Source organism: Mirounga leonina, unplaced genomic scaffold (genome assembly GCF_011800145.1).
Source record: "Mirounga leonina isolate KUSES-001 unplaced genomic scaffold, KU_Mleo_1.0 Mir_151, whole genome shotgun sequence".
Classification (NCBI taxonomy): domain Eukaryota; kingdom Metazoa; phylum Chordata; class Mammalia; order Carnivora; family Phocidae; genus Mirounga; species Mirounga leonina.
Window position 1 is genome coordinate 56,581,897 of NW_023270377.1, and position 17,786 is coordinate 56,599,682.

Here is a 17,786-nt window from a genome sequence, read left to right on the forward strand (position 1 = left end):
CCCCCCCCCGTTTGTCCAAGCATGGTGTTAGGTGATAAGACTGATGCTGCTGATGATAGCAGTGTTGGTATGGTCACCAACACCTAGTCTTGGAGAGCTCTCTGCATGTTAGGTACTGAAAATGCATGCTTTACATATAGTCCATACATTCTACATACATTATTTCATTTCATCCTCCCAACAACGCTATGAGGTAGGTACTATTATCATTTCAGTTTTACACATGAAGAAACTGAAACTTCCCCCCTAGGTCCCATAACTGTAGTAAGTGAGTGGAGATCTTTTACAGATAGTCTTTACTCAGGAGCCAAGCTTTTAACTATTTAACTGTAGATAACACTGAACTTCAGTTAAAAAAAACTTTTTAGGGGTACCTTTGTGGCTCAGTTGATTGAGTGTGTGATCCTTTTTTTTTTTTTTTTTTAAGATTTTATTTATTTATTTGACAGAGACACAGCGAGAGAGGGAACACAAGCAGGGGGAGTGGGAGAGGGAGAAGCAGGCTTCCTGCAGAGCAGGGAGCCCGATGCGGGTCTCGATCCCAGGACCCTGAGATCATGACCTGAGCCGAAGGCAGTCGCTTAACGACTGAGCCACCCAGGGGCCCCGAGTGTGCGACTCTTAATTTTGGCTCAGGTAATGATCTCAGGGTCATTAGATCAAGCCCTGTGTTTGGCTCATGCTCAGTGTGGAGTCTGCTTGTCCCTCTCCCTCCCCCTTTGCCCCTCTACCCCTCTATTTGCTATCTCTGTATATATATTTCTAAAGTGAATAAATAAAATCTTAAAAAAAATTTTTTAATTAACTATGGATGGAATTATTAGATTGAGGAGGAACGTTTATTTTTTTTTAAGATTTTATTTATTTGAGAGAGAGGCACGAGGAGAGGGAGAAGCAGACTCCCCGCTGAGCAGGGAACCCCATGTGGGCCGATTTCAGAACCCTGGGATCATGACCAGAACCAAAGGCAGTCACTTAACCAACTGAGCTACCCAGGTGCCCTGAGGAGGAATGTTTATAAACAGCAGCTCCCTGCTTGCATTATTTCTGATCAAAGGACTGTATGAGGTGGTCAGCAAACTGCCCTGTGGTTTCAGTGTTAGAGGCTGCTGAAGGCACTCCCAGATTGGGGGAAGAAAGAGATCTGGGATGGAGAGATGTGTAGAAGTCACCTGAGAGAGTCTCAGAAGGAATGGGAGAGGAGGAAGCAGCTTGGAAGGAGGACATGGGCGTAGATTTCATATATATTCAACTTTTTTTAAAGAATGTGGTCATCAGGATTAAAACACGATGGAATTAAATCCACTACTCATCCAATACTTATCCCAATTATAATTGATTCATTAAGTATGTATTTATTTGTTTAATATCAGGTCCTTGTGAAAATAGCTAGAGCTCTATTCTCTGGTACTCACCAGTTTCACTAATGCCTAAAACGTAGATAGTCAATAGAATATTTTTTGAATGAAAGCTATTTAGGAGAACTTTGTATTGTACATATATACTTTGGCCATTTCTATATTTTCTTTTACTGAATTAGTGGGCTCTGTGAAGTGTTTATACTTTCTCAGGCCACATGTCCAGAATCCCAGATTCTTAATTTTTTATACTATATTCTTTTAAAGATAAAATGCATCTAATCATGTAATCACTGCATTGGCCAGTTTGGAATCTCTCTTATCAATATAAGACTTAGTTAATTGTTGGGGCGCCTGGGTGGCTCAGTCGTTAAGCGTCTGCCTTCGGCTCAGGTCATGATCTCAGGGTCCTGGGATCGAGCCCCGCATCGGGCTCCCTGCTCCGCGGGAAGCCTGCTTCTCCCTCTCCCACTCCCCCTGCTTGTGTTCCCTCTCTCACTGTGTATCTCTCTGCAAATAAATGAATAAAATCTTTAAAAAAAAAAAAAAAAAGACTTAGTTAATTGTTTACCCGTAAGATTGAAATGACTTTCCACCTTGTAAATTATGTATGTCTTTTTGGTGAATTTTAATGGAAAGCTTAATTACCTCTTTCTAAAGACAGCTTAATTAGTTGCTCTGGAGCCTAGTCTCTCAATCCATTGGTTTGGAGGATGGTTTTGTTGATTTGTTTTTATTTAAGGAACACGAAAAGCCAGTGAATGCAAAAACAAATATAAAAACAAAACAAAAAAAAAGCAGGCTGCTCCATAACGCTCCTTGAAGCCATTAGACATTTGTCAAAGGGCCTGCATGTATCTAATTAAAAGCAACACATAACTTTACTCACCACCATCTAAATAATGAAGAAGGCTTTTAATTGCCAGAAATTAATCACCAAGGCTGACCATACTTATCTGTAAACCATTTGTCAAGCTTAGAACTGAATTGGGGGTGGTCATTTTCAGCTGTAAATATTTCTGCTTGCTCTTGGTTCTGGGTCTTTGTAAGCCTGGGCCTTCCTAAGGTGAGAGTCAGTCTCATGCCATGTTAAGTGATCATATCCCTGGTGTCAGGGAAGCAGAGCAGAGGAGAGAGAGAATAGAGTGTGAAGTCAGGAGGCCTGGGTTTCCATCATGGCTCCTTTGCTTATCTGCAAATACCTTAGCATCACAGAATTTTCCTTCTGAAGAACAGGATTGTGAGGATGCAATGCAGTAGTCTATGTGACAAAGCACTTTGTAGAATCTAAAGCTCTGTGTAAGTGTTACTGAGCTGGGGACAGCCTAAGAATCAGACTTGGAATTTTTTTTTTTTTAGCCAAAATACACAGAAGAATACAGTAATGAAAGTTCTTGTAAGACTAGAACAGGATCATGAAGCCAGTTACCTCACAGATTACTTTGTGCTATGTGAAATGACCCTCGAACCAGGCCTGCTGCTGAAAAGGATCTTCCTGGGCCTCCCTCAGTCACCCAGGCCTGCTCTCCTGAAACCAGCTGTGAGCTTCCTGCTGCAAGGCAAGGGATATGCTAAGCCTAGAGAGAAATATGACTCATTTTCCTAGACCATCACTTTTACCCAGTAGTAACTGATTGAAAACATTTTTATATGGGTACGCTATGGGGGAGCTTAGAGAGCCACCCCTGGGTCCCTGCACATCCCTTTCACTGTTGGTTGCTCTTGGGGACATTTTGGTGGGAAAGGTAGTAGAGCTCTAGCCCAAGCTAGCTAGAGAGCCTTAAGTAATATTTGACCTTCTCAACCTAAGATCTTCGCTTGCTCCTTAAATTATTCTCCATTAACCTATCCTTTGTGGAGGAGGAAAGGAGCAGTGTAGATCCCTCTCAGTACAAAATGTCACTGAAAGATGGAGGTTAAATTCTCCTATAATCTTTTCTTCTTCCTCCTCGCAGGAAGTTCATTGCAGTCTCTCTCCTATTGACTAATGTACTTCTGGGCCTGGTCCACGTGCCTGAGATTACTTTTCAGATGTCCAACTCCATTATGGGACACCATATATATACATATGTACCTATATATATGTATGAATATACATAGATAAGGATACATAAAACATGGAGCGCTTGGGTGGCTCAGTCGGTTAAGCGTCTGCCTTTAGCTCAGGTTGTGATCCCAGGATCCTGGGATCGAGTTCCGCGTTGGGCTCTCTGCTCTGCGGGGAGTCTGCTTCTCTCTCTGTCCCTCGCCCCGGCTCGTGTGCATTCTCTCTCTCTCTTTCTCTCAAGTAAATAAAGTCTTAAAATAAAAAAAGAATACTTAAGATACATATATATGTAAAAGAATCTACCTCTTTTAAGTTAGAGGTTGTTAAAGTTTTCTCTTAATTTCATTAGGATCCTTTGAACTAACAAGAATTTCGGAAAATGAAATACTGTGGACATGATATAAAAAGGTTGATTTTAAAAAGTGCCCAGAAACAGGCTATTTTTACTTTTTTAACATCATTATTTTGATGTAAAACACACCACATAGCAGTGTCATTACAAAAAACACACATTAATGTCTAGCCCTGGGTGAACAATGAACACATCTATGAATTATGCTCATGCTTACACTTCTTCTCAGGGTAATTGTTATGAAAGTTAAATTTTTTACCTTCAGGCCACTCTTGTCATTTTCAAATAATAAAAACAGGTTTTCAAAATAGGTATGTTTGAACTTCACAAATATACTTCATACCATGTGTCAGAATTTATCTTTATTGAGCTTAAAAATATTAAAATAAATTATAATTAGAATATTTTAATCAGACTACACATAAAGGAAATAAGCTTTTATACCTTAAGTTTAAGTAAGTTGGTAACAGGTCCTTTTTAAAATAACCAAAACACAAGGACTTCATCCCACCCTAGTCCATATAAGTCACTGGACGAATGAGAAAGCTAAACTTTTATTATGATACACTGTTGATGGCAAAATGTTTACTGGACTGCAGTAGCTTGAAATAGCCTCACGTGGCAGTTTAAAATCTGAAAATACTCCTAATAATATTGATCTGAGTTGGCATTTTAGTTGTAATTGCCAAATATATAACTAAAAGCTTTCTGTAAAAGTGAAACGTCTGTGATTCAAGAGTTTTGCACTGAATTTCAAGTCCCTTAATTGTTCATAAAGTGTTCGTGCTCCTCTAATTTCATCTGTGTTGTTACTGAATAATAATAGTGTTTCTTTAAGTCTTGTAGATAAAAGATACCAAAAATATGGGTAAAACAAAAGTCAAAAAATCAATGAGGGCGCCTGGGTGGCTCAGTTGGTTAAGCGACTGCCTTCGGCTCAGGTCATGATCCCAGGGTCCTGGGATCGAGCCCCGCATCGGGCTCCCGGCTCAGCAGGAAGCCTGCTTCTCCCTCTCCCACTCCCCCTGCTTGTGTTCCTGCTCTCGCTGTCTCTGTCTCTGTCAAATAAATAAATAAAATCTTAAAAAAAAAAAAATCAATGATACGTTTCCTACGTAGCCCCTCAGGTTCATTGAGGCGGAAAAACTGAGAATTTCCCATGGAGGTCAATTTCAGCTTTTCATTAGGAAGAACCAGAAAAGAATGTTGTTATGATCATCACCATCCAACCAATCGTTGCCAGTGGCTGAATCTTGAAGAGTGTTAGACTAGAATGTTTAATGGGTAATTTTATGTATATTACATGTATATATTACTTTGTAATTACATACCTCAGGATAAGAAAACATCTTCCATTTATTTTATCTTCCCAAAGTACCTATTATATAAATTGTTATCAATACATCAGGGCTACAATCTAGTATCCTTTAAGAACTTGTAAGTGAAAACCTAGGACTGTGTCTTAGGAACTAACTTTAAAATAGCCATTTATGATATTTGAACAGAAATATGCAAAACCATCATAAAGAGACACCTGGAAAAAGACTCAAAGAAGTGGAAGTTGCTTAAGTCCATCTAAGCACTGATTTAAAGTGAGGGAGCCCCACCAACTGGACAATGAATGTTCCTGGCTATTGGCAGGGCCATCCTTACTGTTTAGGATTGAACCAATGGCTTAACTCTGCATGTTAAGCAGAACTGTACCAGTTCATCTAACCCACTCCACTTGTTCTGATTCCTTTCTCATCAGCACCCTAATTATTTTTTGTTTCCAGTATATGTATGTTACCAGAAAAGAGAATGTTGGTCACCCACTTTATTATAATTCTGTCTCATCCCTTACGATAAACTAGACTACTGTCATTCTGCTTTTACCTTATCAGTTTTATGAGCTTGGTATTATACTGTCACTCTCTCTTGAGAAATAGATATGATCACCTTGAGTTTCTGAGCCTATAAGACTGGGTACCAGACAAAATCCTGTAGTAAATCAGCCAGAGCTGCCTTGTGGGGAACTGGAGATGGCCAAGCTGGTCTTTACCAGCAGACACACCCAAGTCTTTATACCTGTGTGCTGAATGAGTATGAACCTTCCTTTCCTTTGACTTTCTATTACAAATATAGAGAACACCACAGAGTTCATTTAGTCGAGGACTTAGAGAAGTTCAGGGAGTTGGCTGGTATCAGTCAGAGCCAGGCTTGGAAACCGGGCTGTGCGCCATTCCACCCCCTCTCAGGGCCTGGTGTTCTTTGTGCAGAGTGCAAAACACTCCCTCAGAACTGTTGCTTGGAAAATTTGATCATTTCTGTTGTTTCTTGAAAGAATAAGGAATGCAGGGCTGTACTTTTTTGTTTGCATTATGTTTTCAAATGTCCTGTGTTTAAAATTATTACATACGAGTCCGTTAGGGAACATGTTAGAGTATGCAGAGTTTGGTAGTGTCAGTGTTAGTATAATTTAAATTTATTATACACCGAAATGAATGCACCGATGTGCTTTATCATCTGTTTAGGTGGATTTTATGTTAATGCTGGAGGAGCTGTGTAACGAAGACCAAGTTAGGAATGTGACTGATGCCAGTAGCATAAAAATTTAGAGCCCTAGCAAAATGTAAGGGTTTCCTGTGCAACATAAAAAGTTATTTATCCCAACATAACTAAAGGAATTTATAAAGTTCTGTATAGATGTTTTTACTGTTTGACTTAAAATGCATTTGAAACTTTTGATTAAGTGATGAATATGGAAGATACTATAAATTCAGATATAAGCAGTACTAAAATAGTTGGTGACCTGAACGGTACCAGAATTTAAGTGATCTAGAAATTTATTGAAATGATAGCCTTTCAGAATTGCATGTTAACAATAGATAATAGGAGAAGCAGGACAATTCTAGAGGAAAGACACAGAATTTGAAGTCACATAGGCCTGGGTTCAAATCCTACTCCTTCCACATATTGAATGACCTTGGGCAAGGTACTTATTAACCTTTCTAAGCTTCTGTCTCATCATCTACAAAGTGAGAATTATAATGTCTACCTTATTGATTGTTTTAACAACTAAACTACATCCTCCATTTGAAGCATTTCCTAGTACAGTAACATGCAGTTATCAGTTAATGTAATGTGACACATTGTCACTAAGTACCTTGGAATATATTCCATTCTTGGCTCTAATCGGAGAGAAATTAGGTTATAAATTATAATTCAGGGGAAAAGGTATGAATAATCTGTGTATCTAGGGTGAGCTTTGCTTGGATCCACAAATCTTCATGATAATAACTTGATATTGGGGGTTCGGAAAGCTGTTTTGTTTTTAATTGAATTATGGTTACAATGTTACATTAGTTTTAGGTATACAGCATAGTGATTCTCCAACTCTATACGTTATGCTATGCTCATCACAAGTTTAACTACCATCTGTAACTGTACTACTGTATTACAATACCATTAACTATATTCCCTATGTTGTACATTTCATCTCTGTGACTTAGTCGTTCCATAACTGGATGCCTGTATTTCCCACTTGCCCTCACCCATTTTGCCCATCCCCTCCCTTTTGGGCAATCATCAGTTTGTTCTCTGTTTATGGTCTATTTATGCTTTTGTTTGTTTTGTCTTGTTTTTCAGATTCCCCGTATAAGTGAAATCATATGGTATTTGTCTTTCTCTGACTCATTTTACCTAGCATAATATCTTTTAGGTCCATCCATGTTGTTGCAGATGGCAAGATCTCATTCTTTTCTTATGGCTAAGTAATACTCCATTGTGTGTGTGTGTGTCTCACATCTTTCTCCATTCATCTGTGGACAGATGCTTCCACATTTTGGCTATTGTAAACAATGCTACAGTAAACATAGGAGTACATGTATCTTTTCCAATTTGTGTTTTCACTTTTGGGGGGTAAATACCCAGTAGAGGAATTTCTGAATCATATGGTATTTTCAATTTTTTGAGTAATCTCCATACTATTTTTCATAGCGGTTGCACCAAAAATTTACATTCCCACCAACAGAGCATGAGGGTTCCTTTTTCTCAACATCCTTACCAACGTTTGTTGTTTCTTGTCTTTTTGACTCTAGTTACTGTGACAGATGTAAGGTGATATCTCATTGTGGTTTTGATTTGCATTTCCCTGATGATGAGTTATGTTGAACATCTTTTTCATGTCTTTTAGCCATCTATCTGTCTTCTTCGGAAAAATGTCAGTTTAGATCCTCTGCCCATTTCAAATCAGATTATTTGGCTTTTTCATGTTGAGTTGTATCAGTTCTTTATATATTTTGGATACTAACCCTTTATTGGATATGTCTGTTGCAAATTTCTTCTCCCATTTAGTAGGTTACCTTTTCATTTTGTTTATGGTTTCCTTTGCTACACAGAAGCTTTTTATTTTGGTGTAATCCCAATAGTTTATTTTTGTTTTGGTTTCCCTTGCCTGAGGAGACACATCTACAAAAATGTTGCTAAGGCCAACATCAAAGAGATATTGCCTATGATTTCTTTTAGTTTTGTGGTTTCAGATCTCACATTTAGAGTTTACTTTACTCCATTTTGAGTTTATCTTTGTATATGGTGTGAGAAAGGGGTCCAGTTTCATTCTTTTACATGTGGCTGTCCAGTTTTCCCAGCACCATTTATTGATGATACTGTCTTTTCCCTGTTATATTCTTGTCATAGCCTTTGTCATAGATTAATGGGAGATCTAAGCATGGGTTTATTTCTGGGCTGTCTGTTCTGTTCCATTGATTTGTGTCTGTTTTTGTGCCAGTCCCATACTCTTGATTACTACAGATTTTTAGTATATCTTGAAATCCGGGGCTTTGATACCTCCAGCATTGTTCTTTCTCAAGATTGCTTTGGCTTTTTGGGGTCTTTTGTGGTTCCATACAAATTTTAGGATTATTTGTTCTAGTTCTATGAAAAATGCTGTTGGTTTTTTCATAGGGATTGCATTGAATCTATAGATTGCTTTGGGAAGTATGGATATTTTAACAATATTCTAATTCATGAGCATGGAATATTGTTCCATTTGTTTGTGTCATCCTCAATTTCTTTCATCAGTGTTTTATAGTTTTTAGAGTATAGGTTTTTCACCTCCTTGGTTAAATTTATTCCTAGTTATTTTATTCTTTTTGGTACAATTGTAAATGGAATTGTTTTCTTTTTTTTTTTTTTAAAGATTTTATTTATTCATTTGAGACACAGAGAACAGAGAGAGAGAGCATGAGCAGGGAGAGAGGCAGAGGGAGAAGGAGAAGCAGGCTCCCTGCTGAGCCAGGAGCCCGATGTGGGGCTCGATCCCAGGACCCTGGAATCATGACCTGAGCCGAAGGCAGATGCTTAACATCTGAGCCACCCAGGCGCCCGAATTGTTTTCTTAATATCTCTTTCTACTACTTCATTATTAGTGTATGGAAACACAACCTATTTCTGTATGTTAATTTTGTATCCTGTGACTTTACTGAATTCATTTTTACTTCTAATAGCTTTTTGGTGGACTCTTTAGGGTTTCCTATGTATAGTATCATGTTATCTGCAAATAGTGACAGTTTAACATCTTCCTTATCAATTTGGATGCCGTTTGTTTCTTTTTCCTTGTCTGATTGCTGTGGCTAGGACTTCCACTACAATGAATCAAAAGGGTGAGAGTGGATATCCTTGTCTTGTTCCTAATCTTAGGGGAACTCAGTTTTTCACCACTAAGTATAATGTTAGCTATGGGTCTTTTATATCCTTTATTATGTTGAGGTATGTTCCCTCTAAACCTGTTTTGTTGAGGGTTTTTAATCACAAATGGATGTTATACTTTGTCAGATGCTTTTTATGCATCTTTTGAGATGATCATGATTTTTTTTAAGATTTTATTTATTTGAGAGAGAGAAACAGAGCACAAGCAGTGGGAGCAGCAGAGGGAGAGGGGAAAAGCAGGCTCCCTGCTAAAGCAGGGAGCCCAACGCAGGGCTGGATCTCAGGACCCTGAGATCATGACCTGAGCCAAAGGCAGATGCTTAACTGACTGAGCCACCCAGGTGGCCCAAGATGATCATGATTTTTAGCTTTCATTTTATTGATGTGGTGCATCATCTGATTGATTTGCAAATATTGAACCATCCTTGCATCCCCAGAAAAAATTCCAGTTAATTGTGGTGACTGATCCTTTTAGTGTATTGTATAATATGGTTTACTAATATTTTGTTGAGGATTTTTGCCTTTATGTTCAAGGATATTTTACATCAGGGATATTGGCTTGTAGTTTTCTTTTTCCATGGTGTTTTTGTCTGGTTTTGATATACCCGAGTAATGCTGGACTCATCAAATGGATTTGGAAACTTTCTCCTCTTTTTTTGGAATAGCTTATGGAGAATAGGTATTAATTCTTGTTTAAATGTTTGGTAGAATTTACGTGTGAATCCATCTGGTCCTGGACTTTTGTTTGTTGGGAGTTTTCCTATTTGATTACTGATTCTCTTCCATTACTAGTAATTAGTCTGTTCAGATTTCTATTTCTTCATGATTCCGTTTTGTTTGTTTGTATGTTTCTAGAAATGTATCCATTTCTTCTAGGTTGCCCAATTTGTTGGCATATAATTTTCCATAGTATTGTCTTAGAATTCTTTTTATTTCTGTGATGTTGGTTGTTACTTCTCTTTCATTTCTGATTTTACTTATTTGGGTCTTCTCCCTTTTGTTCTTGATGAGTCTGCCTAAAGGTTTATCAATTTTGTTTATCTTTTCAAAGGTCCACCTCTTGATTTCATTGACCTTTTCTGTTGTGTTTTAGGTTCTATTTCATTTATTTCTGCTCTGATCTTCATTATTTCCTTTCTTCTACTAACTGTGGTCTTTGTTTTTTCTTTTTCTACTTCCTTTAGGTGTAAGTTTAGATTGTTTTGGGGAGCTTTTTCTTTTTCTTGAGGTAGGCCTATAAATTTCCCTCTTAGAACTCCTTTCATTGTGTCCCAAAGATTTTGGACCATTGTGTTTTTATTTTCATTTGTCTCCATGTATTTTTTTTTTTTTTATTTCTTCATTGACCCATTGGTCTTTTAGTAACATGTTCTTTAGCCTTTGCATGTTTGTGGTTTTTCTCTAGTATTTTTTACTTGTAATTGATTTCTAGTTTCATAGCTTTATAGTCAGAAAAGATGCATGATATGATTTCAGTATTTTTAAATTTATTGAGACTTGTTTTTTAGCCTAACATGGTGATCTGTCTTGGAGAATGTTCCATGTACACTTGTAAAGTATGTGTATTCTATTGTTTTTGGATGCAGTGTTCTGTGTATATCTGTTAAGTCCATCTGGTCTAATGTGATATTCAATGACACTGTTTCCTTATTGATTTTATGCCTGGATGATCTATCCGTTGATGTAATTGGGGTATTAAACTCCTCCCCTACTATTACTGTATTACTGTCAATTTCTCCCTTTATGTCTTTTAATATTTGCTTTATGTATTTAGGTGCTCCAATGTTGAGTGCACAAATGTTTACAATTGTTATATCTTCTTGTTGGATTGATCCTTTTATCATTATATAATGCTCTTGTCTTTTGTTACAGTCTTTAAAGTCTCTTTGTCTAAGTTTTTTTACCTCCGCTTTTTTTTTTTTTCCCACACTTTCATTTGCATGAAATATCTTTTTCCTTCCATTCACTTTCAGTCTGTTGTGTGTTTGGGTCTGAAGTGAGTCTCTTCTAGCAGCCTATAGATGGGTCTTGTTTTTTATCCATTTCACCACCCTATGTCTTTTTATTGGAGCATTTAGACAATTTACATTTAAAGTAATTATTAATAGCTAAATACTTATTGCCATTTTATTCATTGCTTTCTGGTTGTTTTTTTACTTCTTTGTTCTTCTCTTGTTCCCTTTCCTTTTGATTTACACTTGACTGTTAATCTTACCTTTCATTCTCTTTATTTTTTGTGTAGATATTATAGGTTTTGGGTTTGGGATTACCATAAGGTTCATCTATAACATCCTCAGTATGTATTGTCTTGTTAAGTTGATGGTCACTTAAGTTTAAAGTAAACATTCTTTAAAAACTACTTTATTTCCTCTGCCACGTTTTATGTATATGTTGTCCTATTTTACATCTTTTCATTTATAATTTTTTTTTTCTAATTATCACCTTTTCTTTTCCACTTAAAGAAGTTCCTTTAACATTTCTTGTAAGGCCAGTTTAGTGGTGATGAACTCCTTTAACTTCTGTTTTTGTGGGGAAACTCTCTCTCCTTCCATTGTGAATGATAACCTTGCTGGGTAGGGTATTCTTGGTTGTAGGTTTTTTTCTTTAAGTTCTTTGAATATATCATGCCACTCTCTTCTGGCCTGTAAAGTTTCTGCTGAAACATCAGCTGATAGCTTTATGGGGTTCCCTTGTATGTAATTATTTACTTCTCTCTTGCTGCTTTTAAAATTCTCTTTACCTTTAAACATTTAAATGATTATTTGTCATGGTGTGGACATCCTTGGATTCATCTTGTTTGGAATTCTCTTTGCTTCCTGAACCTGGATGTCTATTTCCTTCCCCAGGTTAGAGAAGTTTTCAGTCATCATTTGTTCAGATAAGTTTTCTGCCCCTGTATCTCTTCTTCTTCTGGGACCTCTATAATGCAAATGCTTGTTCACTTGATGTTGTCTAAGAGATCCCTTAACCCATCCTCCTTTTTATAAATTCTTTTTTTTTTTTTTTTCATTGTTCAGCTTGGGTGCTTTCCATTAGCCTGTATTTCAGATTGCTGATCTCTTCTTCTCCATCTACTAATCAACTGGTGATTTCCTCTAGTGTAGTTTTCATTTTAGTTATTGTATTCTTCAACTCTGATTGATTCTTTTTAATATTTTCAGTCTCTTTTTGAAGTTCTCACTGAGTTCTTCCACTCTTCTCTCCAGTCCATGGGCATCTTTATGATCATTACTTAAACTTTTTATCAGGCATATTGCTTATCTCTGTTTCATTTAATTCTTTTTCTGATATTTTGTCTCGTTCTTTCATTTGGAGCATATTTCTCTGTCTTCTCATTTTGCTTCACTTTCTGTGTTTGTTTCTATGAATTAGAACAGCTACTTCTAAGCTTGAAGGAATAGTCTTGTGTATGGTCATACCCTGTGTAGACTGTGTGTGCCTAGTGGCTGGCATGTGCTGGGGGTCCTGGAGTACTCCATGCTGGGGCTGCCCTCCTGGGATGGCTGGAACTGAAGAGGGCATGGGGTGGGGCAGCCCCAGAGCTGTCAGTGCAGAGGGCTCCCTGATAGGACAGCTGAAGCTGAAGTGGGTGTAAGCCAGGGGGTCCTGGGGTTCTCTGTGCAAAGGGCAACCTGGCAGTAGAGCTGAAGCCGAAGTGCATACAAGTGTGGGGGCGGGGAGGGAGGGCCCTGGGGCTCTACGTGCAGAGGGCACTCTGGCAGGACAGCTGAAGTGGGTGTAGTCTGGGGTGTCCTGGGGTGCTCAGCAAAGGAGGTGCCCTGGCGGGCAGCTGGAGCTAAAGGAGGTGGGAGCGAGGAGGTCCCAGAGCACTCTGCACTGGGGTTGCTCCAGTAGGTCATCTGGAGCTGAAGTAGTGTGGGCCTGGTGTGTTCCAGGGTGCTTTATGCTTGTGTCATCTTAGTGAGCTGGAGCTAGAGCCAACGGTGACCGGGGGTGCCCCAGTATATGCTGTGCTGGAGCCACCTTGGTGGCACAGCTTGGTTTGGTGTGGGAGGCTCGAGGCTCATGAGATGGCAAGCCAGCTGTGCTCCTGTCTGGGCTATAAGGTGGAGGGGAACGTAAACCATGGCACTCACCAGCCCCTTCAACTTGGAGAGTTCCAGCAGCTACCCTGCCAGAGAGTTCCAGGGCTGGATCTTTCATATTGTAGTTGTTTTTTAATTTTTTATTTTTTAATTTTCACTTTTTTATTAGTTTCAGAGGTAGAATTTAGTGATTCATCAGTTGCATTTAACACCCAGTGCTCATGACTTCAAATGCCCTCCTTAATGCCCATCACCCAGTTACCCCATCCCCCCGTCCACCTCCCCTCTTGTTGTTTTGTTGAACTGTGGCCAGCTCATAGCCCCTATCCCTTCCCACTGCAGTTTGCAGTTTCAAGGGGAGCAGTTTCCTTCATTAGTCTGTCTGGCTGTTCTCTATGAGGTCTTTCTTTGGTTGTGCAGGAGCTGTTCAGTCAACCCTCAGTTCTTCAGGAGTGGTTCCTCTATAAATAGGTGTAGGTGTGCTATGTACATGGAGGACGTGCATTCAGGGTCTTCCTCTGTTACCATCCTGGACCCCAAAAATCAAAGCTGTGTTCTTAATATCTGAATATTAATATTTTATAGAAATTGCAGAATTTTGCTAAACCTGAACCAAGTTTACCCAATAGTTAATGTAGTTACTCTTCATCTCTCCAAACTTCTGGGCCATGCCAGCTAGAACATTCCTTTATGGTGCTTTTCTGATGGAATGTTGACTTTACTTAGTTAACTGGAACATTGTGTTCATGAGTCTGTGGTATCACGATGATAGTCAAAGGAGGTGGCTGGCTGTGTGAGGTCCTTTCAGTTTCCTACAGAATACTCTTACTGTTAACGAGGTCTGACATACAATAATTAGATTTATTCCTTTGGCAGAAGTCTTGGTCCTATATTAAAAACCAGATATTTGTGGAAAAGGAAGTATAATCAGTCATTTGTACCTTAGCATGAATAAGTTGATAAGATCCTTCCCTGTAAGCAGGTTTTGAGGTGGGAAGGTGGACAGAACAAAGATTACTCAGAGTTTGAGCCTAGGGGTTCAGACTGCCATGACAGGATAAGCTAAGGATTGCAGAACAGTGATGCTTATGATGTGTCCTTAAAGCACCTGGTTACAGCTTGACCTGAAGCTTATACTGCTTAGGCCAGTGGCCTTGGGCCTTTTACATGTTTCACAGTCCCACTATCTTAACCCTGATCTTGGAAATAGAAGTCCTTAGATACAAGGAAAGGAGGGAAACTTCTATTTATTGATTACTGTCTGTGCCAGGAATAATGCAAAATGCTTCCCCTATACTATCTCATCTAATTCTATAATGTAAGTACTTTTATACACATAAGGAAACAAAGACTGGAAGAAATTAGTAACTTGACCAGGACATGCCACAGCCAGTAGATGACAGGGTTAAGATCAGCACTTTTGTCTGGTTCCACGACCCCTGGCCCTATTGTACTACACTTGGTGAAAATGAGAGACTAGTTTCACATAAATTCAGTATTATTACTAGACAAACAACCGGCTAGAGGGGTAGTGGTGGAAATTTCTTTATTTGAAAAACAGCAAATGTGTTCCCTTCGAAGGTCACCTGTTTCCCCCTGCTGTTTCTTATTCCTCACACAACTGCCTCCTACTACACACACACCATTTTTGTAGTCCACTTCTCTATATTGTAGATGGTATGGACAGACGCAGACACCGAGAGGGTTGTAGAATCTGCCTGTTCTCCATTGTTTTTTCCAGGCTCGTCCCCCTCATTTACGTGAATGTATCAAGGATGGCCAGAGTTAGTTATAGTCAAAATGAAAAACTGAATACTGTAGGCCTCTTTTCTTTCAACTATGAAGTGAGGATAAAATACACTTCATAGGCATCTTTCTGTGGATTTAATGGGATTCTGTATGTAAAGTGCTTATTAGCTAGGTGCCTGGAACATGGATATTTAATAATAAATGATAGCCATCATTAATAGATTCTGTAGCTATCTAAATATGGCCAGATAAATATAAGGATGAGTGGTATATATTTGTCTAGAACATCAGAACATTGATATTAGTTCTGAACTTTAGAATTAGCAGTTCTTATGACTTGAGAGCTACTGCACCAAAATTATGGCAGAAGCACATTATTGCAGGTTATTGAAGGCATCCTGCGACCAAAAAAACCCTAGCCCTTTGAGAGTAGCTAAGAACTTCATCCTGCGCCATTGTTTTCTATCTCCTGTTGCCCTAGGTAGCTGCCCAAATTGCAATTAATCCAGTATGTCTTGATTAGGTACCAAAATTATTTGGGAGGAAGAGTGACCTTGCAGAGTCTACAGTAGACTTGCCTCTCAAAGACAAAATGTGCACTTTGGCCCAGCCATGAATTTTCTCTACCATTAGTCTTTCTATGCGTTGGTTGAATTTAAGTTACTACAGCTGAAGAACTGGGGATGGTTTATAATAAAGGACCTTGATCAGAAATACTCAGGGGAGAAAAAAAAGCTGCTTTGAGTTACATGGGTGATTGTTTTCTTTAACATAGTAATGTAAACATTAAGCATTAAACATCATAGAAAGAAAAAAATTTACTGTTCAATTTGGCTTTGGAATCTTTTCTAGTGTCTACTGAGAATTGGATAAACTTCACCTTCAGTTGTGCATGACTAAAGAGTTGGTTGGCATTTATATTTTTAGTCATCACATGACAAACTAGGTCTAAACTGAAAAGTAATTTAGGTTAGGCAAGGAAAGTTCTTTCCATTGTATTTTCTCTTAGAACAGGAGCATTTTATTTTTTGGTCTTGATCACATAAGGGTATAAATATGTGGGAATGAAATACCTATAGATGTAAATATTAACTTCTGCCTTTTATTAGAAAATTTTTTTTTCATAAATTTAAGTAATCTCTACACCCAGCATGGGGCTCAAACTCACAACCCTGAGAACAAGAGTTGCATGCTCCTCTGATTAAACCAACCAGATGCCCTTAGAAATTTTTTTAAAAGAGTAAGACATTTTAAAAGAAGGGACTATATACTCAAGTAAATTAAAAAATCGGGGAATGTTTAGAAAATCAGTCATCAATATTTCTAATATCTAGCATGGTTTAAGAACAACTTTATGTCCCAATTAAACTAGAATCTGCATTGGGCACATACCCCCTATAGATTATGAAATCTGAGATAAATTTTGTTCAGCAAATGGACTGAATTCATTTAAATATAGTAGTGTAACAACTGGAATCATAATGGGTTAAACTTAATTACTATAACATGAGGAAACTAATGGGAGATGTTTAGTGAACCAATATGGGAAAACTTGAGCTTCTTATAGCAGTTGAGCAAAAAGTGTAGGTATTGCTCTTAAACGGAGCTGGATTTGTCTCTTACCCAGCACCCTTCCCACCTTTTTATATCAGCAAACAGATATAAGCACAGTTACACGACATCTCCGACCTATGTGCATGAGAAATTATTCCTAGCTGGCTCCCACTATGATCTGGCCTCAAGCTCTTTGAATTAAGAATGTTGAGACTAATAATCAAAATAAAGACCGGATCCATTTACTTACAGATTCGCAACAAAATCCTCCTTATAGGGAGACAAAACTGACCACTGCAGGGTGTTAGCAGTGTTATATGCACACTCCTTGTTTTGCATGAAAATAGTGTGCTATCTAGTTAAACGCCTTTTCTTTTTACCAGCTTTTGCTCATCTTTAAAAAAATTGGGGTTTTGTTAGCTAACCTCAGCCCATAATGCACAAAGGAGGATATAGATTAGCCTTTCATAATTTACCAGGCAGTGATGGTAAATTCTTTTGAAACCTGATGCTGTATGTTAATCTTCCTTTGCTTTTAATAGGTAAAAGAAATATTCGATTTTGTAATAATGCATGACTCATTCATGGCTCATTGTCTTCCCACTGTTTGTTTTTTTGGGTTTTTTTTTGTTTTTTGTTTTTCCTTTTCCTTGAGCCAGCAAGAAAATCTTACATGAGAGGAGGGAGGAAAAGAGAGTTGAGGAATACAATACTTAAATACTGTTGCTCGATTCTCATTGGTTATCGCCTTTCTTACGGTGACCAGTCTAATCCAGCCTTCCTTGTCAAATCCCTTCCCTCCCCACCCTCCCTGCTAGGGGCTCCACAGGGTGTCTGCTGGCTAGAAGCTGACTTGCAGGCAGTATGTAGGCATCTTTCATCCAGAATGGACAGTAATATATTGAATAGAGAAGGAAGCTTTTAGAAATGTATCATTTGTCCAAATTGCATGGCTTTTAAAAAGAGATAGAGAGATGCTGAATGTTTTGTAT

General features: G+C 38.3%; 1 protein-coding gene across 6 annotated transcripts in view; it reads left to right on the forward strand.

The window, feature by feature from the left end:
- The window catches only part of CHN1 (chimerin 1), a 225,180-nt gene that overhangs the window by 159,946 nt on the left and 47,448 nt on the right, over positions 1-17,786 (forward strand). The window contains exon 1 of one of the 6 annotated variants that reach the window (XM_035007718.1): positions 17,453-17,656. The exons of the other annotated variants lie outside the window; for them this stretch is intronic. Coding sequence (XP_034863609.1) covers positions 17,468-17,656 — 189 coding nt within the window. The 5' untranslated portion in view covers positions 17,453-17,467. Of the gene's footprint in view, positions 1-17,452; positions 17,657-17,786 lie in introns of those variants that run through there. 6 annotated transcript variants of the gene reach the window in all.